The sequence below is a fragment of the Heliangelus exortis genome, chromosome Z, assembly GCF_036169615.1.
Source record: "Heliangelus exortis chromosome Z, bHelExo1.hap1, whole genome shotgun sequence".
NCBI classification, from domain to species: domain Eukaryota; kingdom Metazoa; phylum Chordata; class Aves; order Apodiformes; family Trochilidae; genus Heliangelus; species Heliangelus exortis.
In genome coordinates this window covers 16,039,204-16,066,658 of record NC_092454.1, presented here as the reverse complement: position 1 = coordinate 16,066,658, position 27,455 = coordinate 16,039,204, and the positions used below count along the sequence as shown (strand labels likewise).

Genomic DNA, 27,455 nt, shown 5'->3' with positions numbered 1-27,455 from the left:
GGATTTAAAGGTCCTCTAATTAAACAGATAAATAATATTAAATTAGTCACAAGTGTTCTTAAAATATTATTTTTTGCCATTTACTATTAGCCAGTAGAAATCTGATTCATATTTCCCACATCTGAAAAAAGTATTACTTGTGATTTTTAAAGTAATAAAAAGTTTAAGCTTTATCAGGTTAATATTTAAATGGGAACTGAGGACTTGCTTTGAGACATATTTGGCAAGATCTCTTACTTTTCCTTCTGACAGTAAAAATTATTGCTGAATTTCACATTAACTTTCACAGCAATATTCTTTGTACACAACTAAACAAATTTTACCCAGATTTACACTCAGAATTGCAAGCAGAGCCAGTAGGGATGCAAACTGCAGCCCAGCAGCTATCTGCCAAAGGTGACATGCTGTGATGTGTCTGTTTGCCACCAGGATACTGCTGTGGTAAAAACTAATATTACAGTTATCCCAAACACCTTTTCAAAGCCACTGCTCTTACTTTGAACATTGAGACAGTGTTTACTTCAGAGAAACACTAATCTGAATGTATGGAGAGTTAATTAGATCCCTGAAATTTAGCACCTTTGTAGCATAACATTCGTAAAAAAAGAGATAACAAAGTGGTTTCAGAGGAAGGATTTTAATTAGACAGTGAGTAAATTATAATTTAATAATATTAAAAGCATGGCACCAGTTGTATCTAATCATTGTGGTACCCACTATTCTTCTGGTGGTGCTGACAAAGGCTGTTTCAGCCTTCTTTAATACCTTCTTGACTCTTGCTACAAGAGGGGTGATTACACACAGTCATGTAATAAAATGCTTGGCTGTTGACCAAATTATGTGAAATTAATTAAAACTATATACCAACAAAATGTTCCTCTCATTACAACAAGCCAACAAGGAATAAGAAATTCTTAGCCCTATACAGCAACCTTTCACAACGCACTGATAACATTGCCATGGAAGGATCTTAAACACCAGTTTCACTTGCTATAGAATTACTTTCACTTCAAGTTTATACCCAGACCACATTTCTTTTGAGTCTCCAATGATCAGATCTGCAATATACAACAGGTTTTGTTTTCGTCTAAATTGGCTTCAGTTTTGCGGGCATTTTGTTAGCATGAACCAGAATCAATGAATTCTCAGTTTTCCATGTCCTTTTTTCCATTTTGGATATGGCTCTGTTCCTTGGAGGGAAAAAACCAAACCAAACCAAACCACACACATAAAAAAAAAACAAAACAAAACAACAAAAACAAAAACAAAAACAAAACAAACAAACAAAAAAACAACAAAAACCCAAGAAACAAAAAACAAAAAAAAAAAACACAAGCCAAACAAGCCCCACCCAAGGGATTGCCAACATATGCCCAAAACTTTTTCTGTAATGTGAGCCGAATACATGGGTTCCAGTTCCTGCTTCAGTGATAGTTTGTAACAGAATTCCCATGGGTACAAGACCACATGGTACAGTATGCCCTTGACACAATATATAACAATATCCAGCAAGCTTAATTCTCTAGGTAACGTACTTCAACATCAGAACCACAATTATTTTTAAATATCCAATTCTCTAAGCTTTTCTATGTTATTTTAAGGTTCTTTGGCCATCACATTTGCTCTCTATTCCCCCAAAGATGGAATAATATCTGTCAAGACCTCACAACTTGCTGCAGATCAGACTAGGAGATTGCCAGCAGCTCCAACAGAGCTCCTCCCACTAGCGTGGAATGTAACATGGTTTAGATTTGTATTAAATAGGTGAATTACAATAGCATTATTTGCTGTCTTGCGACAGCAAATAAATACATGTCTATTAATGTCATGTCCTTCTTATAAGGACTTCAGTTCTCCCCTAACTGAAGGAAAACATATAATTCCTACCAATTTCACTAGGAAAAGAAACAGATCCCTTCACATCTTTACTTTGGACTACACCGTATGTATATTTTTACATAAGAATCATCCATATTCAGAAGTATTTTTTCACTGGGAATTAACACAGAAAATGCAGTCTGTAGCACAAAATCCAGAGTACTGTTTTCTCAGCTTCTAGCATTTGGCTGTCTTATTTAGTCCCAACAGGCTAGTTACAGGCCATTTCACAGGCTTCAGGCTGTAGAAATTATCAATCAGTCAACAACATTTAGATGAAAAAATAACAAATGTGCAAGTGAAGCAGGGAGTCCCACTTGTTTCATTAACAAGCCTTAAGCATACACATGCTCAACTGAGTGTCATGCTTAATCACACTGTAGGACATTACAGTAACCAAAGCAGCTCTCAGTGCAGCTGCTTTGTGTCCTTATCAGGCTGTGCTGTTTCTTCTTCCCAGTAAAAATGGTCAAATTCTCCACACCTTACAAATAACTAAAGACTTGGTGTACAACCTTTTCTAGCACTTCCATAATTAGCTTAAGCTCTAGCTTGAAGGAGGTTGGGGAAGGAGAAAGGGAAGAGAAAAAATCTGTGTGTTAAATATTGTAAGACTTCTGCTGTTTTATATGTAACATCAGAAAGAGAGAACTTCTGCATAAGGTCATTTTCATGGTTTTCATTATCGCATATAGTTAATCAAAAACACTTCAACCCCAGGCAACCAACACATTGCAAAGAGAATATCAAGAGGGTATAATAGCATCCTACTTGCTTGGAAACTAATTAACTTGGTTAAAAATGAAATATTTTTTTAAAAAGTACTGTAGTGGAAGGGCTTGTTGATACCTCAGATTTACTATGTGTGCACAAAAATGAAAGCCAGTTCTGCTTCTGTTGAAGGTAATGGCAAAATCCCATCTCCACTGCAGACAGATCACACTTTCAGCATTTTACTGAAATAAATAGGATAGCTATGAAGTTTGTTTTGTTTTTAAAAAGTTCTTAGGTGCCTGATGCTAGTTTAAGTGTAATGTCAGCACTTAATTCCAAAATACTAGCCCTTAAAATCTTCAACAAAGTCCTAAACTTTGCAGTGCCTCTGTTGTTGTCAATATCTATTTCCAGTTTGGGACAGACTAAACAGCTTCTTTCTTTAGTGTTATACTGCTTCCTACTTAGCTTATCTCTTACCCATAAGCAAATATAGACCCAGCACTCTGAGGCCAAGACCTTTATATTGAACTACAGGAGTTTACAATGTTAGTGCCCTATTCTGGCAGTTGTCAGCAGAATTTTCCTATGACCAAGGGAGTCTGGGACACAACTCACCTTTTCCCAAGATTTGCTCAGAAGAACTATGGTATAGAACTCCCTCACTCTACACTCAATAGGAGCAGTTCCTCAGATGTTAATACTGAGAAGTAGGTAAGACGAGCTCTGCGTTTAGGGCCACTCATTCTATTTTTTTAACAAGCACTCATTCTCTGAATATTCTACTGAACACCAGCTGGAGCAAGATCTGTGTGAAAAAGGCAGCAACCCCTCCTTTAATTTAGAAGTTGCCTGGATTGAGCGGCTTTCCCTTTTACACCAAAAGATGAGAGCACAGATGCAGATTGTCAAGGAATAATTGCCATGTTCCCAGATGTGTCAAAGCCCTGCTGATCCTGGCTTGTCTGATGACTATGTCAGATAAGGATTTGATGGATTCAGACTCTCTTAATGAAGATGTTTCATTAAAAAACAAAGCAAAACAAAAACCAACAACAAAAGAACAAAACAAAAAAACCAAAAACAAAACAAAGGGGAAGCAAAGAAATTCTCAGTCAGTGCTTTAATGTTAGGGGAGTTTCTGAAGAAGGGAGGACCTAACTTGAAATTTTCCCTTGATGATATGGATTAAAATAAGAATAGACAAAATTAGTAAATATTTAATTAAAAAGAAAAATCACATCACAATTACAATATGTTCTTTTTAGACACAGAATCACAGCAATTTAAACAAGGATCTCAAAAACTCAGTACAGAATAGAACTAGCCTTTAAAATTTTTTCAATCCCTACTGTGTATTTTAAGAGTTATTTCATTGCATTGGTTAATAATAGATAAAGTGCATTAGGGTCGTTTTATTTACTCACCTTTCTCTCACATGAAACTAGTCCATGAATACCTTATTGATAAATAATGCACACCTCTCCAGTTCACAGCATTTAAATTATGCAGAATTAGGAACAGCTGACAAACTATTACACATACCTGTTGATCCGAGTAGAAAGAACTTCAGTTTTGAGTAAAACCTGCATTTTCCAATATAGATGGAGTTTTTTCCATAGATGCCACAATGTTCGGCATTCAGATTGATATCACCCTCATTTCTCTGTTGCTCAGATATAATATATTAGTATAAATTTAAATATATATAGAAGCACCACTTGAAAGCAGAAATACATCCTTATAGCTATAAAGAAGTTTTGCAACATTTTAGACTATACAAATTTGAAAATGTTTCAGTATTGCATTGCAGTATAATTTGTCCATAAACAACAAATAATTTCCTATCAATACACTCTCCTGCCTTGTTTTTGCAAAGCAGTGCTTATTTTAATCTAGGAATTAAATACAATATTATCCAGTAACATCACTCAGCAGTCATGAAGTATTTAGCACAATATTCACCTGGGAGCATTACCTAGCACAAATTTTCAAAACAATAATCTTAGGTTACATTTGCATTGGGTTGCCAAGAGGAAATATGAATTTTCCAGTGCAGATATACAAGGCCAAATTCACCTCACCAGCTCACTTAATTCATGTCTGGAATGAATTTGGGCTATTCTCTATTCAACTTTATTGAATTAGGCTTTGCATCTTCAGCTCTACTTAAATGGAAGTAATTACCTGAGAAAAGCCCCACAGAATATGTATTGTTTAGTATTAAAATATTACAGAAAAATATGCAAAAGTTTTCATAAAGTTCATTATTTACCATATGTTCTGCAAATTATGACTATACAGCTTACGTGAAAAATTCATAGGGAAAATGACACATATTTTGGGATTCCAGGCTTTTTTTTTTTTTTTTTTTGATCTCTCAGGCAATACAAGTATGAGAGGAAAGTTTCAAACCCTAAAAGCAAGCCATTCTTCAAAAACTGAAATCTAAATCCCATTTTATTATGCTGTCAATGAACTGTCGAGATTCTCCTTTGCTTGTTAACATGATAGCAGACAGATGAGAAGAAATAAAAAGTACTGGGCTGTGAAAGACAAACCAAAAGGGGAGATTGAAGGGATTTCTCGAGTTACTCAGGTGAGTCTTTACGCCCCAGCCAATGACCCAGCCAGTGGTCAGAACTGTGCAGGTTCCATTTGGTTGGTCTGAACGCTTAGACATGGTATCCAACTGTCTGCTCAAAAGGCTGAGAATTTCAGTTTCTTTGTAAGCTTACTGCACAATAAACAAAAGAAGGGAATTTGATACTAACTAAACAGAGAATGAATAGTCAATAACATTGTATAAACTTTTTCAAGTCACAAATCTTTATGCAGCAGAAGCGCTGCATGTTACTGGAGTCTTTTACAGAATAGATTGCTTTTTTTTGTTCCGCCCCTCTCATTTTTTAGCTGCAAAATGTATTTTTTCTAAAATGAAGCCTTCAGCTGTTGACAGATAATGACATCAAGTCCCTAACTTCTATAAAAGAAAGTAATTTATAGATTAAATAGCAGTTGAAATTAATAAAGAAAATGGAGAGCACTGTGGTTATGGAGGCAACTAAATTCTCTGCAGCACGACAAAATAATTATTTTTTTACTTTAAACAGGGGTGGCATAATGTTTATGAAATAAATTATTCCAGGAAAAAAATGCATACTTTTTCTACCATTGGTTCTTTAGTTCCTAAATTTGAAAAAGCATTTAAACCATACAACTAACATTTTGAACAAAAAAGAAATTAAAACATATAGCAAGTTCCATGCTGGCATAACTCAACTATGAAATAAGGTCACACATGAAGAAGAAACACAGTGGACGTATGGACAAAGATATTTGTACCACAGTTTCAAGCACAGTTAACTGGAAGTTATAGACCTGAAGGTGAATACTCTTACAGTGGAAACATTAATTTATGCATCATGGTGTGTATCTCTCAGAATGCACTAGCTGTCAAGTTTGAGTAATACCTTACATGCCCTTTTTGTAACTTGCAGAATTACTTTTATGAAACCCAGCTGTTAAAAATAAAGTCTGGGCTAGCAGTGCCATCTAGCATCTTTAAAAAAAAACAACCAACAACAAAATCCCTATGCACTTAAAGAATTGGTAGGTTAGCATTTATTAAGACTATCAATCTTTGTAATAGATCTATGCATCAAGTTGTAACCATCCAGTGAGCAACAGGAAATGTTTTGGTAATCGATGTATTACCAAACATAACATCTGTACACATCACAAACCATCTGGATAATAAAAGTGTCAGACAAAACTCTTCAGGCATTGAGAGATCTGAAATGACACTGGGGAGAAGAGGGCTGCATTTCCTCATTAGATGTTGGGTTATAATACAGGGAGAGTATGAAGCTGTGATAAATATGGGAAAACAGCAAGAGGTTTTCTTCTTCTCAGCAATATAAAATAAATAGAATGCTTTAGATGACCAAAGAAAATATTTGCTTATACCAGTAAAGAGAAACATCTGCTTTGAATGGCTTAATAGATTAATCCCCCTTTCTGATTTGCACAGGTATTTATTGCTGTGTAACAATGTATATAAACTATATTCTTTTGCTCCTTTCTATGCAGAGTAAAAAGGCTTAAGATTTGCGGAAGTGTAACAGTGAGCAAAATTTCATCCACTTTTGTTGTTTGTTGAACAGAATGAATTGCTTGGCATTGCATAAGACAAAACATGAAAACAAATACTGCCTCTCAGAGCCTACAGTATAGAAGACAGGCTCTGAAATGACAGGATGTACTGGGAAGCCTTGAAACAGAGTCATTAATTATCGTCATTGTTAAAAGCAGCCCTTTAGAAAGAACTTGAGTGCAAACAAGGATGGGAAGACACTGTAGCACAAGGACCTCAGAGGAAGAGAAGCAAGAGGAGTTACTACTAGCTCAGACACAGCAGACCCTGGGCAAAAACAGTGTATAGTTGCAGATATGGGAACACATTTGCCCCATAGCTAAGAATTATTTCTATGTTGCATAAAATAGAGGAATTAATTATATAACAAGCATGATAATTACATTATGAATCTTTCAGTTGAAAGCTCCCAAAGAACCATTACATTGTAAAAATATAGTTAATGCCTTAATGACTTTTAGACAGATTTCATCTCCATTCTTTTCCCTGTTTCTGTGCATTTTTAGGTGGACATTCCCTGAGAAAAAAGTCTTTGATTTAGAACTCTAAACTTAAGATATAGCTTACAATACCCTAGATTATGCTCTTGAAGCAAAATCCTTCCTTTACCCCAGCTAAATTTTCTTGTGATAGAAACAAAGAGTGCGAAGATTTAGACAAATACCTCTGGAGCAAAACTAATGCCACAGAGTCTACATGCCCAGTTATCCAGCTCAGATTACCAGTGTGCCCAGTCTGTGACACACCACCAGTGAATTTATTTCCACAGAAACATGTATAAACCAAATGAATCAAGATAAATTTTAACATAACATCCTGCATCTGGTTTTCATGTTAAAATGAATTAAGTTATCTCAATGTGACTGTTTGGCAGTCACTATAAAGTCATCTGTAACTATCTCTTAGAAGCCCCAATACAGAGGTGCTATATCTAGGCATTTATTTTGGTAATTCTCTTTCAGAGAACAAGTGCCTTTTATCAGTGAAAAGCCTCACATTTTTTCTACTTACTACAGCTGGTTGTACATAAGGTTTTGTGAGCTTTTGCTATCGCAGTGCATGCAGCTGAGTTAGAGACAAACACTAAATATGTATTCACAATATTCTCATTTTCCATGGGAAGATTTGAACTCTGATTTTTTGTATTTCAAAAGCAACTTTTGTTTTTTCTTTTTTTTCTTTTTATTCCAGAGAGAAATGCATTCTGTAAGAAGAGTTATTTTTAAAATATAGCATGCCTGCAGTACTTTCAAAAACCCCAGCATATTTTACACGGAGAAGTGCAAAAGCAAATTTTCAATACTATAGACTGATAAGATATATTTATTTTTTTAAAAAACTATGCAAATAATATTTTCCCATACTAGACATACCAACAGAAAGGACAACATGCCCTTTGAAGGACAGTCTAAAGGAAATGTGGGAATGGACACATGGCAGATATTTTACAGAACTCCTTTTTGCCCTCAGTTTCTTGTTTCAGACTTTCTAAAAAGGAAATGTTACGAGGTGGTAAGCCAGAGAATGTTTACTTTCACACTCTTTTCATTTTGTCTAAATGCAAGCTAGCATGTTACTTTTTGCTGTGTTCTAATTAGCAAACTTTTCTTTTCCCTTCTTATTTTATTTCCGTTACAGCAGGCTGGTGTGATTGGGCATTCATCCCCGCAGAGTCTGCTCATAGGGAAGGAAGGTGTCTGTTATGGATCAAGCCCAGCTGACAAATGAGCAGCACAATCGCTCTTATCATTCAGCTCAACATTCTCTCATCCATTCCCCTGGTGGGATGAGGGAGAGAATCAGAAGTGTAAAAATGAGAAAACTCATGGCTTGAAATAGAGACAGTTTAATGAGTAAAGTAAAAGCTTTTTATGCAGATCTCATTGGTTTATTTAGAAGATACATCATGTCCCTGTAGAGCTCAGGACTTCTTATGAGAACTCTCCCATTTGGTAGGCATCGTGCCTTTAATGCTTAAAAACTAAGAAAGCTTCCAAAGGAAATCAGCAGCAGAGAATAAAATACAGGGAGTGGGGGAGAAGTACATTCAGACTAGGCACACACACAACTAACAGACTACCACAAAACTGATTAGCTGCCTAAGGCCACTGAGAGCATAGGCACAGGATGTTTTCCTAAAGGGAGGAGGGGCTAGCTTGACCTTTTAATTTATAAGGGGAAAGCACACACCCAGGTGTTGCAGCTCTGCTCAGGAGGAGCAATTAGGACATAATCTGGGTTGTTTATTTTGTTGGGTTCAGAGGCACATGCTGAAAGATCAAAAAAGTCTTACAGTCACTCAGAATGCTCCATGCATGTGATGTTTTTCAACTGGCTTTTCTGTTGGTACAGCCTGGCTATTTTTTTGGAATTAAAAAAAGACTCTTTGAATAGGAAATCCCACTTGGGCTATGGTAAGGTAAATTGCCCCTTCATGCTAAAGCTGAGTTTTAAAGGAAAAGCAACTTGAAAGGAAATCTGTGCCTATACAGTGAGCAGCAGACATTCAGTTAAAGGTTTATTCTTAAAACTGATATAAACAAACCTTTCTAGACAAATCCACTTTTACTGAAAACTTTGTGAGTTAAAATACACTGTTATAATAAAAATAGTAAAGAAATTGATTTAGTGTATTTTAAAAAAGTAACAGGCTTCAGAGGCTAAAACAATTCTGCTTGTTATCTTTAATGATGTATGAAGAAAAACATACAGACATTAATTACAATAGATCTATAAGGGACTCTTGTGGGTAACAGTGACAACAATGTCACAGCCAAAGTTGCATAACTACCTCTCTGAACTTCCTAGGATGAAAAAATTAAGCTTGCACAGATTTTCTGATGCAAAATGTGCCAGCATGGTAAAGTATGGTTGGGCAGTAATTCAAACTATTAGTAAAAAATAGATGTTTCTCAGGCTGTCATTTCAGAATCAATAGTGAGAAATACTATATGCTGTTTCGTTCCCAACATCTGTTATCTTAAATCTCTCCAAAGATTTATAGGTGCTGTCCCAAAAGTGTTGCCCATTAGTGCATTCTCAGGTTTCTGTAAAAAATGCCTTCATCAAAGATGTGCACAGTAGACCGTTTGGCCGTTTTAATTGGCTCAAGGATAAATCTGACTGCAGCAGTTTAACTCATGCAGTGAGTTAATGTAGGTCCCCCTGTGGGACAAGATCTATCATTTATTGATATGCATTTATGGATATGCAACTTCAGGCATACTTGGACAATCATCAAGCAATAAAGACAGTCTTCCCTACCACTAAAGTGCTTGGTAGTTGTTCTGTCATCAGCTACCCACAAGAAAGAAGCAGGGTAAAAATAGCCATTCTTCACAACAAATTCTTTTCCCAATCTTTCAGATTCACTGTCAATGCCTTTTCTGTGACTACTGTACTTGCAGCTACAGGGGACTTTAACCAATAGGATGGCAGGCCAGCCATACAGTGGAAACTCTCTGAAATCTTGAGATTGGCACAGAAATGTGTCAAAACATGCCAACAGAATTATATTACTGCAGTGACTAACAACAGGCTGGGATACCACAATCTGGTCGCTACTCTTGTAAAGTCTTGAACACAACCTCAAACTAACACATCGTAAGCATGATCCAAAAAACATTTATATTAACAGAGACCTTTTTCCAGCTGATGTGACAGACCTTTGGATCAGGAATTGTAAGCAGCTCTGTTTCTGTCCATAGGGTTTTTTTCAGTGTGTAAACTTAAAACATGAAGGTTATGACAGCAGCACCTACCTGGTACATGCTGGAATATGGCAGCAAAAATATTGGAAAGTAATTAATACAAGGTGCTTTTTTTCTAAAAATATTCTGTTTATTTCTAGTGTTTGCTGACAGTTAATCTTACATCAACAACAAACCTCAAATAAAGACAAACTTTTGGTGTTGCCTTCACTATTTAGATCTTTTCTATCCGAGGTTTTAATGGAAAGAAAATAAAGATCTAACATTTCAAACTTCCAGAACAACTCAGAAGCCTAGACATGTCCCCCATTTTTTCTTTTTTTTTTCTTTTCTTTTCCTTTTTTTTTAATTTTCTTTCTTTTTCCCCATGAAAATGAAGCAAGCATGTTTTTCTAAAAGAAAAGGTACATGAAAAATGTAGTACTGTACAGGCTGATTCACTGCAACCTTTTCTTCTATGACTGCATTCTGAGTAACACAAAAACTGGTGATGTAAGAATGTCAGCCCTCATTTTATATGACATTAATATTTTCCACAGCTTTGATAGTGTAAGAAAATTACAACAGAATCAGTTCTGCTATCCTAAGCATCAATGAGGAAAAACTACAGCATTCTATAAGATTGACAAAACTCATTTTTCTTTCATCGGAGAGCTAAAAGCCAATTTGCCATGGCACAAACAGGAAAGTGGTAAAATCTATTTCTGAAAGCATCTGCTGCTTACAAGCAAAAATTAAGCTGATTTTTTTTTTGGGGGGGGGGGGTAACAGATGTGAAAGTTTAAAAATCTCAAAAATACAAGAAGAGAAGAAAATAAAATGTAGAAGTTTCAACATCTCATCTGAAAAGAAATGTCACGAACACAGGCATCAATTTTGCTTCACTTGTATATAAATGAAACATATTTTCACCGGTTTTATTTTTGTTTTGTTATGGTCAAGACTATTGTACAAATTTGAGAATTTCTAGTTCATAAACCAGTGGACGTCGTACTCAGAACTTGTTCCTCCTCACAGTGTTACTGGAATCCACCACTGGAGGCTTCTCAAAAGTTACTTTTAACCACAAGTGACTGTACTAGCCACAGGAATTATGTGGAACATAAATACAGAAAAGGGGAACTTTCTGTAGCATACGTAGCAATGTAAGTTGGATCTGGTAGACATAATAGATATTCCTGTCTCTAATGTTTATGAAAAAATATAATCTTTATTAATAATTGGTGCAAATTTCCTTCCACATCTTAAAGAAAGCCTGATGTGTACAAAGCTATAGAACAACAAATCTGGAAGTAATTAAAAAAAAAAAAAAGCAAGATGTAAATGAGAAATAGAGAAGCAAATTCAATGGTTTATTTCTTAAATTTTTAAACTAGATGTGATGAGCAAAATAGTAAATGAATGAATATGCAGAAAAGCAAAATCTTATTTTGCAAGCTATTTTACAATCCAAAGTAAGTGTACAGTACATGGGAAGAAACAATTTGATGCACAGATGGAGCAGCAGACGTGGATTCTGGAGATTTGGCTCTTACCTCTGCTACTAGTCTTCCGGGTTGCCTTCAGAAAGTCACTTCCATAACTTACACCTCAATTTCATAGTACCTAAGATGGATTTTCTTTGAAAAACATTTTGTGACCTCTTAGTAATGTTGTGATACTTAAACTGTATTGGTTTCATATTTTACTGCGATCTTATCCTTTTTGAAGAAAAATACAGTTTGGCCATGTGGGATATGATTTATCCCAGATAATTACCCTTAGATAAATAATGTTAACCCAGGACTATTTGCAGTACTGAAAATAGGATTTAAGGCAGACTTATGTATCTAATCCACTGAACTTTTAAGGATCTTTGTTTAAAGATTGTTTAAAGTCCACTGGGGCCTTAGGCTTCAACGAAGGTGCATTGGCACCTACAGGTCAACTTCTAGTATATAAAAAAGCACCTAAGGACCTAAAACTGAACTGAACCAAGAGAGTACACTGGTGCATATAATTTACCATGGTGTAAGCACATGCTACGATCAAGTGCACTCTGATGATGTTTGCATATGATACCAAGTTGAGTGGCGAAGTATACACTCCAAAAGAGAGACCACCTTCCAAGAAGACCTAGACAGGCTGGAAGAGTGGGCTAACAAGAACCTCATGAAGTTCAGTGTGGATAAGTGCAAGGTCTTGCACCTGGGGAAACACAATCTAGGAGAGCAGCACAGACTGCAATCCAGCTCACTCTATGGAAAGAGACCTCAGAATCCTGGCATTCAACAAACCCAACATAAGTGAAGATTGTGCTGATGTGGCAAAGAGAGCCAACAGGATGCTGGGTTGTATTAAGAAAGGCATTATCAGTAGAGATAATGAAGCCATTATACCATTCTACACAGTGCTTCTCAATCCACACCTGAAACACTGTGTTCACTTCTGGTCTCCACTATATAAAAAAGATGTGGGCAGGAGAGGATCCAGAGAAGGCTCACAAATATGACCAGAGGTCTGGAAAACCTGCAGAATAAGAAAAGGCTGAGAGAGTAGGGTTTCATCCTCAAGAAAAGATGGCTTGGGAGACCCTGCTTACATGTTCTGGTACTAAAAGGTGGCTACCAGGAAGATGGAGACCCCCTCTTTATAAAGAATCACATGGAAAAGACCAAGGGTAAGGGATGCAAATTACTGGGGAGATCCTGGTTTGTTGTCAAAAGAAAAATTTTCACTTAGAGAACAATGGATCGTTGGAATATTCTGCCCAGAGAACTGATGGATTCCTCAACACTAGGCTCTTTCAAGAGTCAGCGTGACAAGGTGCTGAGCTGTCTAGCCCATGTTTGTTCCTGGGAAGTCTGGACCAGATGGTCCTTGAGTTCCCTTCTAACCTGGCATTCTATGATTCTGTTTCTTTCTGAAACTAAATATGCTTACTTCCATGTGGGATTCAATCCAGTGAGTGCCAGCAACAATACCTGTGAGAAGAGAGACATGAATTTCAGTGCCCACTTTATGTTAGGAGAAAGTTTTAACTGTTAAGCCACAGTTGCTGTTTTTTCTGGACAAAAGTGTAAACAGTGGAAAAACAGCATTAGAAAATACTAAGAAGAGAGATTATTTCATCTGTAGATTGGTTTCAGACCATTCACAGTACCTAGGTTATTAATATGGCCTTGAGTAAGAGTGATGAAGTTTGATTATATCACCAGCAAAGGATTCCTTCTTCTCAGTCAGGACCACGACAATAAAAGAAACTGATTCTACTTGTTCTCTGTTACCTCAACCCCCAGCTAAATATCTTGGTGCACCAACCACATGCACACATAGCTTCTACTTAACACTCTCATAAAAGACCAATGCCCAAGACAGCACTACAATGGCAGCTGAAGAGGTCCTCATTTTCTCAGCTGTAAGGATGAGACTTCAGGCTAATTAGTTACAAATGTTCACTTAACAAGCAAAGTTATTCATATGTTATAGTAATGCAATAGTATGCCTTGAATACTTTAAATGTTGTTCACTTGTCTTTTTAAATCAAAATCACCCAGCAATTATTATGGAAAAAAAGAACCAGTACTTAAAGCAAACGTCATTTTTAATCTAGGGAAAAATTGTAACCCAGAATGCAACAAATTGTTAGCATTCATTCTGGGTTTGTTTTGTTTTGTTTTGTTTTTACCAGAAAGCAAACCCTCTACATGAATGCATAGCATAGCTAGAAAAAAATGTGATCAAATACTTATAACGTCTGACAAGTATTCAGCACACTGTGTAAAACGAGATGCTAAATCAAACTCCAGTGGATATGCACACATAAAACAAATATACTACACTGGAGCAAATATAGGAAGAATAAAAACTGAATGCATATTAATTACTGTCTTCCTTAGTCTACATTGGGAATTTCCAGGGAGTTTCTAAAATTGCCACTCCCTGATGTATTTTCTGCAATTTGGTCAGGAAGGGAAAACCACATAGTATCTGTTGAAGTTAGCTGCCAAGGATCAACTGAAATCTGAGTCCTGCTTATTCTCTAAGTTTTGCAGGGTTAGTGTTTGGGAGAGAGACCATCCTCATAAAGAGAAATGAAAAATAAATTATTGTGAAAGGATGGAAGAGCTTGTTCTGTTCTTGCTTATGCTGTAATTTCATGGGAGATTTCCCTTAGTGATGCAATGCCTTTTTGCATCTGCCTGACATAAGCAGCAATGATGGAAGGTGACTTGGGACAGGCTGAAGCAAGGGTCACCATTTTATACCAAATGATTCAGTTAAATCATTTGTACAACAGACTCACACAAGTTTAGAAGACATGGAAAACACTGACATTAAATGTCTCAGAAACTGAGCCACTATTTTTGCCCCCGCATCCTCTGTGGCTATTGTAGGTTGGCCCATCTATTCAGCTCTTCTATTTGTTCTCCTCTGATTAGACAGCATTTTGTATTAAATAGTGCTTTTCCACAGACAGCGGTCAACATTTGCTGCAAGTAACTTCCTCTCTGTTTTTTATATTTCTATCATTCAGATACACAAAAAAGGTTCGAAGATTATATTCTTTTCCCAGTGATAACATAGATGAGATAACTTGGTGATCCAGGGCTGGAAAGAGTACCAGAGACAAGGCATCATTACAAGAAGGGTAGAAGAGAAAGGAATTGAGGTGTCCTTCCTTCTTCAGCTTCCTCCCTCCATTCTCGAGGTGCAAAAAGCCTTTGTATGCTTTTGAGAAGTGCTCAGAATGAATTTGTATTATATACAGTGGCTTCTACTGGTTGTCATGATCAGTAATGTCTCTTCTTCAGCAAATTCCAGCCTGGCTTAGAGGGTACAGATCTCTGAGCTGCAGTGATAAAAAATGAAGCAGGTTTTCTTGGTTTAGTTTTCTTTTTGGGGGTTTTGTTTTGTTTTGTTTTGTTTGTTTGTTAGTTTTAATTTGGTTTTTTTAGAAATATCCAAGCAAGGTATTTAACCAACTATTGTCATTCAAAAACCAGTGTGTGTCATTTTCAAAGTTCTTTTCTTCTGATTGCATGTAGAATAGTTGAAATGTAAGGCCAGGTTTACTGAATCTGGAATTTAGGAGCCAATCATTATCATCAGTAACTGGCAACAAGATTAAAATCTGCAACAATTTGGATCTGTGTGGACAGTTTACCCATATGCTGAAAAGAAAAATAATCTCTTTAAACCTCACAGAATGGATGACTGCTCTCCAGAGAGTTGCTTAAATCTTTAACATGCTGTAAACATTTTAAATAATGCTGGAAAGAAGATGCCATATTTTTATCCTTTGTCTCTGTGTTTTGATCTTCATAAAAAGCTAAGTAGTTTGCTAATAAATACAGAACTAATTAAGCTGCGTTTCCAAAACCATAATCAGCATCTGGAAAGCACCTTATAACAGAAGAAAATTCTATTTTAAAAGAACACAACTCAGCAACCATCTGACTATGAGAGACTTGTTCTTTGATAAAGAGCTTAGCAGAACAGCAGAAATTCAGGACTAAATAATATGAATGGTGTCTTGAGGTGGGCAATTATATCAGTCATAGGGTTCTTACTAATAACATTTAGGGTACTGAATCCCATATACTCAACCTGGCTCCACATTTTTTTTTATCTTCACAGTTGCTTCAAGGAAACATGTTTGTCACATCTGCGTGAAAAGTTGTAGTCTTAGAAAATGTGGTGTGCAACCCTGCACAACAGTCCCATGGAAACACAGGTGGAATGCATCCTGTAAGATGTACTGTGCTACCTATCTCCTGGGTGATGCCACACTTAGGAAGGCTGACAAGTGCCCAACCTGGATTGCAGCAGCTGCAGCACTGGCCACCAAGTGGGAGCCATGAGTGGTTGTCTCTCGCTTCCGAGTCCTGCCCCACACTGCTCTGCTTGCAAAGCCTTCACTTCCATTGCCCTTCCTCACCCTGAGAGGCGCTTGCTCACAGAAGTAATTCCGGTGACTGCTACAAATTAACTGACAAAGAAGAGGCAATGTGTGAGCTATTAACTAGCTCAGAGGAAGCCCAGCTGGCTACCCTGGTTGCCTGTGGTGAGGCAAGCATGTTCAGCTGTTCAGCTGATGTTCCTAGCTGTCAGCTCTCTTTCAAATAGCTCTACAAGCAATGCCTACACTGACTTCTTTGCTCTCTCCCAGAAGCACTCAAGAAGGACGCATCCTTGCAGAGATGCAGAGCTTTTTGTTTTTAGCTTTTTTGCTCTTCTAAAAGAGATCTTGGTTGGATCTAGGTAGAATACTAGATAATTATCACCTTTCATGGGAACACAACCGTCCATAAAAAAAAGGCTTGTAAAACTTCTTTTGGTTTTGTCTCAGTTTCATGCCACACGAAGACCTTTTCCAGTAAATTGATAGGGCCAATTCAAATTCAAATGATGACATTTATGTACCAAACTAACCCTCTTTCTTGAAGTTTCCTCCAAGACACTGGATCCTCAGTGTCATAAGCCCACACCTTTTTTCAGCTGAAGATTTGGAACCTGGAAATTATTAATGGAAATGTTTATAGTGTCTCTTCCAAAGAAGTTGTATTAGCAGTTTGGGTAGCCAATACAGGAAAGAAAAGAAAAAAAGAAAAAGAAAAAGAAAAAAAAAAAATTAATAACCTCAGCATTATTAAACACAAAGAAACCTCATGGATGTATTGTTTATGTGGTGGGAGTCTATATCTGAATGCATAGAATTCCTAGGAATTCCTAGGAATTCCTCAGAAACCTGGTAGGCTTCCCCATGGCAAATATAGGCCTAGATAAGACTGAGTGGTTGAAAAAATAAAGATTCTGCAAAGACCTGATTGATATTTGCTTCTTCATGGCAGTTTCTGACAGTTTTGTTCTCAATGACCGATAGTTATAGGTGTATTTAAGAGCCTTGCATTCATGGTAGTTCTATATGAAATGAGAAAGAAAAACAAATCCTGCAAGATTAAAGCAACTTTTTGAAAATATTGCCATTTTAATTGTTTGTGCTGCAGAGTATGCAAAACCAGCTGCCAGCAGACCATTACTAAACACGGTCAGTGTCCAACCCACAGACATAGCTATTTATGGTACTGCAGCTCAGTTTCTAAGGGTCTGTATTCTCCTTTAATTGACCTCTACATAATGTATTTTTTTACTTATTTTTAATAGTTTGATTTATTAAGAAAAAATCCCACAAACTATACATACAGATATTTTCAAATGTCATACAGCTCTTTGAAATTTCTTCATCAGATATAGCATAAATAAAACCACATTCTAAGACAATAGACATAATTAGTATTTCAAGAAGAATAAACAATTTTCTTAATTGTCTGCTTGAAGCACAGCATTCAGACTGTTTTGGCAATGCATCCATGTGGGAGAAACACATACTACTAATTTAAGCAATGGAGTAAAGCCTGATCCCACAATTCATATGTCTAGTTACAAGATGACCTGTGTGGTCCTAAGATATTTTTATCTTGTTTCTTAAAAGAAGGTATATTTCAGATAATAATTAGCTATGCCAGTCTCAGTCCTAGCTCAGCCAACTCTCCATCCTTCCACCAAATCTCACAGAGTACTATACCACTCCTCCTGAGTTCTAGCTTCAGCCTGGGCAGGTCATTCTCATCACCAACCCTGCAGACTGGAACCAGGTCTGGCTGAACTACATTTCAGTGGCCTCAGACTCACGTTAAGTTTGATGTAGAAATGAAAGTCCTTTTGAAATAAAAAAGAAATGCTGAAAAAAGCATTTTATTAACCTCAACTGAACTTCACTCCAGTTCTCCCATGTGTATACTTAGTTGGAATTAAGTGTGCACAGGGGAGCCAAGGAGCTTGATCCACACACTACCAAATCCCACTACAGGCATCTAAAATAGTACTGATGTTATGTCATATTCCAGCTTCATACACACAGATGAGTTACACCACCTTCAGTCTTGACATTTGACAACTTAAGGACTTATTTTATACCTTGTTCTATATACAAAATTAGAAAAGCATTAATATTTTGACACTTTTTAAATTGTATGGAGGTGAACGAAATGGTGAAAAATAGAGATGAATATAATGATGGTCATTTTGCAGATTTCTTAGAAGAAAATAGTTGCAAGTAGCTCTGCATGTCAAATCAAACAACCTGGCTCATCATTGGTTGTAGATTGTGGACACTGGGTGCCATTGCTTTCTCTTTCTATCTGAGAGTAGTGTTTTACAACACTGCCAAGTTCTGCAGTTAGGAACTGACTGGTAGATGGAGACATCTGAGTTGTCACTGGCATTTGGCATTCCTCGCCTCATGTCTGACATTCCTGGCCTAAATCTCTCTCAGTGAAATCAAAGGCACATTTCCCATATTTTGAATATGAACAAAATTGGGTCCCATGACCAGAAGGTGCATAAGCATCTCATACTGTAAGCAGGAAATATTCATGATTGCTGTCTAGCAATCAAGACTGAGGGACGAGTGACATTTAAATAATGAGATGGTTATATCAGCAGTCAAAGGCATGGACAGAACTTACATACAACCGAGAAAACCTAACATCCTATTTTCCTAAAGGAAATTGTGCAAGGCAAAATGTATTCCAACTACCTTAAAATATTCCTCAAAACGTCCCTCTTTGCTGATCAAAAGGCGAAAACATGACATAGGCTATTGCTACAGGTATCAAAAATATACTATGTTTAGACTATTTTTCGCTAAAATTAATCTGTACAATTCCTTTCCCTGAACATTCCTTGGGAAGGAAAGAGATTGAAAAGAAAATTCTTAAAATACACTTCACACTATTTGCACTTTCTAGAAAGGATTTTCTTCATTTCATTCTGCATGGGCCAATGTAATTCAGCATTTATAAAACTGCAGATGAGAAGACTTCACTGAATCTTAGAGCAGCTAAAGGCAAAACAGAAGCACTGCTTTAGAAGCAGCAGGTACCATTTCTAGTCTAAGAACCATACTGAAGGTAGCTGCTTTTCAAGCTTAGCAATAGAACAATTAATAAAGGAACCCATTAAGGTCTGATTGTTGCTGCTAAAAAGGAAGGTTGAATTTCAGCCCTTTGAAGTAACTGAGAATGATTCAGGCCTCATTACAGAGATATAATCTACATTCATACATTTATGTTAGTGATTCAAATCTATTGGGACAGATTGAATTCCGTTAAATAGCGCATCTTTCCTGTGGAACTTTTCTCAGGCTTTCTCAGGCTAACCTAAGAGATGACCTGACAATACAAAGTAGTGAGGTATTTAGGGATTCAGCTGTGCTATAAAAGAAATGCTATACGGAGAGCAGAAAAAAAGAATGAGATACAATCTAAAAAGCTATGTCAGCTTTTCATTTGGACTCTGTTTTGTAAATGCCCCCCCTGTCATCACACAGGATAGAAAAGGATTCTAGGCGTTGTAGGATTTAAGTACTGCACTGAATATTGCACCTGCCAGAAGCATATTTAAAATGAAATGCTGGGTATGTGGTTTTTGTTTTTAACCACAAGATTGTACAGCAAATCACATGCTAGGAACAGGTCTAAGCAGAACTCTCCTGGAGTAAATTCAAGTAGGCATTAAATATAACTGTTCAACCCTCAAACTATTATTTTCTCCTGCCACCAGACACCCTAAAAAGTTGATTAATTGTACTTCCTGGCATATAGCAGGAAAAAGAGAAAAAATTAAATGTTTCTTCAAATGTATAATTTTATGACATTATAGTAATTATTTATCACATAAGTTACTGGAATCAAAATAACTTTAATTTTAAAAATAATGTATTGTACCTTTTCTGATCCAGACAACAAGCAAACACTGACATTAGCTTTGTAGATGTGCTTGTAAGCTGTGAGGCATTCACCAAAACTTAGACTTTTGGTTTTCATTTTATTGGGGTTTTTTATTAATTGCCACTAAAGGAAAGCCTAAATCAGATTCACAAAAACAAACAAACAAAAACTATTAAAGGTTTTGCACAGTCTAAATGCAAGTAGAATAAATACTCTGAAGTACCATAAACAACATCATAAATCATACTGATTCTAACATTAAATTGTTTCTGAACACGTAATTTAGGAGGCAACTCTCTCCAGAATAAACACTGTAATTGGAGAAAATAATTACTAATTTCTCTTGTGAAGTTAGCAATATGTTTAACATTCTAATCAATTGGTTTTATTTTAGAACTGTTTGTTCTTTTCTGCATTTTCTGTTGCTTAATTTTTTACTCCAAATACCAAATTTAATTGCACAGGCAATTTTCCACTGCATTCCACTTATCTGCATTATTAAGTTGCCCTATTTCAAAAAGTGCTGGGCTTACATATTTAGCTAGTCACTGTTTCTGTACAGCTTCACTGGTCTGCTACTCACTTCTCTTAGTGAACATTCCATCTACTTCTATTGCAAAACAGTTATTTTACAATACTAGATAATGAACAAAAAAAATGTCTTGCATGCTGCCCATATCAGTTCAGTCCCCAACCCCTTATTCTGATGGTAAAAGCACATTATATGGAAGATACCTGTTAATTACTTGGGAAGTTGGAGATTCAGTCATGGGCTAGAAAAACATCTGTCATAACATTCAGTATGTGAAATGACAAATCCATTTAGAGATGGAATCAAAGGAAAAGCATTATTTGACTTTCCAGGAAAATAATAGCTTGGAAAAAATCTTTAAAATAGCCTTGAAAATGGAAAATTTGTTTCTCTTTGGGAATGAAAAATGCATTAGTTAAGAAAAAAAATTTTAAAAATACTCAGTTTTTATGAGGAAACCTTTGCAATCCTAATAAAGACCCTTTTGCTTTGAAGTCAGATGTGTGATTCAGTAAATGGCTCATGTTAGCAATTAGAAAATGGTCATTTAGGGCCCTGATTTCTTTAGAGACAAGGAGGGTGAGGGTGGGGAAAGAGACACAATAAATCTTGAGAGGCTTAAAAGGAAGAGAAGGCTAAAGTGTGAACTTTTTATTTCAGCAACGGAAGCGAGAAATCAGTGATTCATTAAAGAAGGGAGAAAGACCTCCATGGAAGCTGGCAAAGAAGAAGGAAAAGGAGCTAATTATGTCTCTTCCCTTTTCACTCTCTCTGACCAGCATATAATCTGCTTTTCCAGGGTCTGCCTGTAGTATATACTTCTTTCCAACCCTTCCACCCAACCCCTCCTCCAGCGGGGGGAGGGGGAGTTCTAGCAGGCAACAAGCTCCAGGTGGCTTTCTCAAGCACTTCTCTGCCAAAAGAATAAAATAAAATCCTCCGCTTACAATACAAGTTTCTTTGGGGGGAGTGTGAGTGTGTGTGCGTGTGAGTGAGTGAGTGAGTGAGTGAGTGAGTGAGTGAGTGAGTGAGTGAGAGTGAGTGAGAGTGAGTGAGTGTGTGGAGGATGAGGGGGGGAAGGAGGGGGCGAAGGAGGAGGAAAGCCTCCCAAGAGGGGATTGGTTCAGCCTGGGAGACAGGGAAATTAGTAAAGCATGAGTCTCTAAGCCATGCTGGTGGCCGGCACTCCAAGGAGAGGAACGCTTTAGGGGCAATTAGCAGCGAGCCGAAGGCGGCGGCTGCTGCTGCTGCTGCCGCCGCCGCTGCATCCCGGGAGGAAGCGAGAGCAGCTCCCGGGGCTCCCTCCGCAGCAGGCACCGCTCCCTCCGACTGCCAAAGGGTTTCAGATGTCCCACCGCTGCTTGACCCCCTGCAAATAAGGGCTGAACACCAGAGGCACATCCCACCTCTGACTTGTAATTGCTGACATTTAGGCTACAGCTTCCAACCTGTTTACAACCAAAGGGGAAGGAAAAGAAAGGCAGCGGGGGGGGAGACAAGTTAGGATCTTTTCCCTCTCTCTTTCTTTCTCTCTGGATTTTTTTTTTTTTTTAATTTTTTTTTTTTATTATTCTGTTCTGGAGAATTCAAAGCAAAACAAAGAAACTGCCTCCTCTGGGGTTGTCAGTGAGAAAGGACGAGTTGTGCAACTGGTTTGGGACTTGCAGAAGGCAAAGGGGTGGGGATCAGAAGAAGGTGCAAAGCCACAAAGTGTGAGTGTGTGTGTGTAAAGGGGTATGTGTGAAAAATCCCTTCCAGCACCCCTTTCCGCTGGTTGTTATTTATTTTTGTTGTTGCTGTTGTTCACTTTACTGTCATCTATTTTTCAGACCTTTCTGCATCTAAGATGGTGAAGAAAGGAGTGAGGAAGAGAACAAAATAACTACTGGGAAGTCTCAAACCAGGTTGGGGAGTGTGTTTGTATGTGGGGGAGGGAGGGGTTGGGCAGAGGAAAATGAAAGAGGATTAACCACAGCAACCCCCCCAAAAAACCCAACAGCTCTTTTTTCTGAGGGAGGACTCGAAGGATTAAAAGGCAGCAACTTCTGAGGTGATTTGTCCCCTGAGTTATGGATGTTGGTGCATTTACTTCAGGCCAGATCAGAGCTCAGAGGGATCTAACCAGAAGCAGCAACCACCGGCTCTCCACTTGCCTTTTACCAGGTTTTACCCTTCCAGTATGTTTCATTTGATAAGACATTTTCCAGCGCCCAGAGTTTCAGTACAATGTGCAAATGGATACTGACAAATGGTGGCTCAGCCTTTTCCCACCTGTCTTGTTGCTGCTTGCTGCTGCTCTTCTTGGTGTCTTCTGTGCCTGTCACCTGCCATGACCTCGGCCAGGACATGCTGTCCCCGGAGGCCACCAACTCTTCTTCTTCATCATCATCCTCCTTCCCCTCGTCCTTCTCCTCTCCTTCCAGTGCTGGGAGACACGTGCGGAGCTACAATCACCTCCAAGGAGACGTGCGCAAGAGGAAGCTCTACTCTTACAACAAATACTTTCTCAAGATCGAGAAGAACGGCAAGGTCAGCGGCACCAAGAAGGAGAATTGCCCCTTCAGTAAGTAGAGCTCTGCCGCCGGGATGCCGGGCAGCGGCCACCGCCCCCCGAGCGCCCCGGCTGCGGCAGCCCCTCGGCTCCCGGTGCCCTGCCTGGGGAGGGAAGGGGAAGGTGACGCCTGGGCGGGGAAGGGGCAAGGGGCAAAGGTAGGGTGGGCTCCTCCGGGACGCCGCTCCCCGCCGGTCCATATCTGCACACCTCTCCCTTTACGTTTGTTTTGCAAATGGCTTCGCCGAGCACAGTTTGGGTTTTTTGCCTGGCAGAAGGCAAAGATTTATAAAAAAAGATTTATAAGGACGTGGCGCGGAGAATGTGTGTGGGGCCGGGGGGCATTGTCTCCTGAATCTGAAAATCATTATCCCCTATCGTTAAAGTGCCTTGACGAGAACTCTATATTGAAACAATGCATTCATTTCCTCCGCGCTCTCACACACTCCGTTCCCCGATCCACTCAACAGCTGTCTGCTCCTCGCTTTTTCTTCCCCGAGCCCAGCACAAGGGTTTACTTTGTTTTGGTTGGGGTTTTTTTGTTTGTTTGTTTTGTTGTTTGTTTGTGTTTGTTTGTTTGCGTTTTCCTTCGTGCTGGGGTTTTGCCTAAGTTTGCTTTCCGCCGTGGGGGGTGTCCGGTGGGCGCTGGGAACCGGTGCGCGGCCGCGCAGCCTCCCGCGGCGGGGCCATGCTCTGTCCTGCGCCCCGCCGCTCCTGGGCGGCAGCGCCGCGCACCGCTACTCTCCCCATTGTAAACATCTGGGGCTGGGTACGCACAGACCTCACACGCGTTTCATTGTCTTTTTTTTTTTTTTTTTTTTTTTTTTTTTAAAGAAATTATTTCAAAGTAAAAGTCATATGGCTGTTTCCATAGCTGTAGTTTAAAGCCCTTTTTTCTTTTTTTTTTTTTTTTTTTTTTTTTTTTTTTTGTTCGGTACATATTAAGCTTTTGGTAAGATGGTAACAGCATGCTTCTGGTAACATATTTTTGTCTGACAGTGATAGAAATGTAACCTGTGCAGTCTCAAATTGAAGCTAACCGTAGAAAAACACAAATATTGAATTGTAACTCTTAAGTGACTGTGTCCCGCTACAGTAACATGTTGAGAAAGTAAGCTCCATTACGCAAGTGTTAGAGGAAACAGTCTGAACAGTCTGACTTGCTCCACTGGTGAAGAACACATTTTGGTTGTTGTTTTTTTTACATAAACCCAGATAAGCTTGGGGATAAATCTTCTGTTAAATTGAAACAACCTAAAATGACTAAATTATATCCTTTGCTAGTTAATGTGCAAAGTACTGAGTACTTCAGCAGGTTGCCATGCTGTATGATAGCACCGTTAATTCAACGATATTTCTTTTAAATACTCATAGTATAGACTTACAGGCAGAATAGGGTTGTTATCATATGTCACTACTACACTTGTTCCACCTTCCAATTTCATACTCTATCATGCATTCACAATTTTTAAAGCTTTGGATGCCATCATATTACCACTTCTATATTTCTATAGAAAATATATTTCATAGAAAGCCTTTCTATATTTCATAGCCAAATTCTTGAAAAACAGAGCTATGATGAAGCTTGAAGCTTTCATTCTGATGCATTTGTGTGAAATTGGGTGTAGCACTGTATTTCTTAGAATACTTTTGTTTGTAGAGGAAGACAGTGTCATTCCCCTAAAACAGGAATCAGAAAGCTTTCTGTGCATTCCTGAGAACACCATCATTCTATGTCGAATATGAGTGCAGAAAAGGCTATAAGGGTTAAACAGTGTATTTGGAGAAGTAACCACTCACCTGAGCATTCCCGCTTAGCCCAGAGAGCTGTTCAGTGAGTGAAGTTGCACACATGCATATGCCAAGAAAAAGTAGAATACACCGAAATGCATGTGTCCATCTTTTCATTCTTTCCATCTACATGAAAGAACAACCCCATGCAGCAATAGGGTGTGACTCTTTTTCCTAGTTTTCCAGTCATTGCATCAGAAAGAGAATTGGCATTCTTGGTGATGCCATTGTTATTGTCACATTTGCAGAGTATCTCCTGAGAGAGGAGAACATGATTTTTTCCTATAAATAGCAAACTGTATTTTTATTATACATATTTGTATCCTCTCCCTCAAAGTTATGAGCAGTGGACTCCCATCATCTTAAAACTTGTAACTTGTTAACCACACTTATGCCACAAAGTCAGACCCGTGTACAACATCTTTAGATAGAAAACAATTAGGATCTTGTTAACAGAAGATAAATCAAGCTGGTTTATATTATTCTATGTAGTCATTAATATTTGAAGTGTGAAATTGTGTTTTCTATGAAAGTACAATGTTGGAGACTATTTAGGAGTCAGTACATTAACAATGTATTTAATGTTCTTTCATTTCATGGGTAGCCAAATGTTGCAAGTGATTCACAAAAATCTGTGCTGTGTGTAACTTCCTGCATAGCTGTACCATCATCATGCTGACATAATCCCCAGCTGGGCTGATTCTGTGCAAATATGTGGTATCTTTAAGATAGTCTAAAATATTTAATCACACGTGAATAGATTTCTGCCATGCACAGGGTTAGCCAGCCAGCCCACTGAATTGTAGCCTGTTTAGCATTACAGGTTATTTAATGTAAATTCCTCTTTCAAAACCATTCTTAGACAAATAAGTGACTATTGACACACAAGATTTCGAAATATACTAATTTGTAGGCTAATTTTCTTTTTCTCATATGCTAACTTTTAAAATCCATTTACGCTGTAGTAAAGTCTTATCTGTAGGGCTGTAAGATCATTATATGTTCTGTAATTAGGCAACAGTTTTCATGGCTGTCTGCCAATTAAGCACTATCAAGTCAGAAGAGCACTTGGACAAAGTCAGGATAAACATTCAGAAAATTCAATTTCCAGCCTTTAAATGGCTCAAGCAGCATCCATAAATTTGATCTATTAATATTGTGTAGAGTTTGCTAAATTAAATTTTACTCTGGCAGATGTTTTTCAACCTGATTGCTTGGAACTGTTCCATCAGCCTTTCCCTACTTATAAAGTAATGGGAGCAGAGGTAGCTTCTGAATGTTCTCTCAAGATTCTGGAGGAACTTGCAGAGTTTGGCATATCTAGAGCATGTAGAAATAAGACAGTTTTCAGGTCGTGTTTTATTGTTCCTTACATTTGGTAGTTTATCCTCAGAATGCAACCACAGCTCTTAAGTTCCTTGACCATGGTCTTGACAGATCTCTATGTATGTGTGGATAAGGAGAGCTGTATTGCTTTCTAGTGATTTAAGTACTTGTTTGGGGAAAAGCAAAATGAAAAAGCCTCCAAAGAGCGATTACAAAAGCTTCCACTATAATTTCAGGTCTAGGATGACCATGAGAAACTTGAGCAACACATTAAAATGGAGAGAGGATGACACATGTGCAGATTCTGATTTTATTTGCGCCCAGGAAGCTTTCTTGAAGATAATGAAACTCTTTGGATATTCTTTCATTATGTGGTCAGCTGGTTCAGGAAAATTTGAACATATTTTCGAGTATTATACTGCTTTCAATTGACTTTTAAGGCAACTGTTAACAGCACTATGAAACACACAGACTTCAGATTTACAGGACAGAACGTGGTAGGTGAAGAACAGTGACACAACTTGCGTTTCTTAATTCGCAGCAGCTGACCTACAGCCTGTGGAGGAGAACTGAAAGATTAGGCCGCTATTTAGGTACGTGTTTAGGGAGTGGAGTTTGTGTCGTTTAGCTTGGATATTAGTAGGAGGAATTGCTGGAGTGATTCTTGTGGGCTCCCGACCAAGCAGCGCTATGCGGAACCTACAGTAGATGGCGGCACAGCCACTGTCTGGTGACACTTCTCGAATTAGGTGGACAGGAAGGGGCTGGCCACAAAGCTGTATCAGCCAGTTTACTTGAAGCAAAGCTAAAAGGGCTCACGCCATCTAAGGAGCTATGAGTTTGCCTTCTGAGCATCCAAAGTCAATTAATCCGAACAGTTCAAAGGCACAACAATTGCCAAGTAAAAGTGTTCACTGGGGGAGCTAGCATAGCATAATTAGCAACTACTCACTAGTTAATCTATTCCAGGCTTTCCCCCTGAGTATGGTATGATCTTTTACGCATAGCTTCAGGGTCCCTGATG

At 38.0% G+C, this 27,455-nt stretch overlaps 1 protein-coding gene and 1 long non-coding RNA gene across 5 annotated transcripts in view; one reads left to right on the top strand and one right to left on the bottom strand.

Annotated features, from left to right (window-relative positions):
- Window positions 1–23,119, bottom strand: part of LOC139789520 (uncharacterized) — a 70,404-nt gene extending 47,285 nt beyond the window's left edge. Inside the window, exon 1 of the long non-coding RNA XR_011723189.1 lies at window positions 23,035–23,119. This is a non-coding gene — a long non-coding RNA (uncharacterized lncRNA). The remainder of the gene's footprint in view (window positions 1–23,034) is intronic.
- FGF10 (fibroblast growth factor 10) overlaps window positions 21,912–27,455 on the top strand; it is a 60,486-nt gene continuing 54,942 nt past the window's right edge. Inside the window, exons 1-3 of one of the 4 annotated variants that reach the window (XM_071730382.1) lie at window positions 21,912–22,475; window positions 22,593–22,667; window positions 22,763–23,326. In XM_071730382.1, the coding sequence (XP_071586483.1) occupies window positions 22,990–23,326 (337 nt within the window). In that variant the 5' untranslated portion in view covers window positions 21,912–22,475; window positions 22,593–22,667; window positions 22,763–22,989. The other 3 variants (XM_071730383.1, XM_071730380.1, XM_071730381.1) reach the window with 3 other exon arrangements.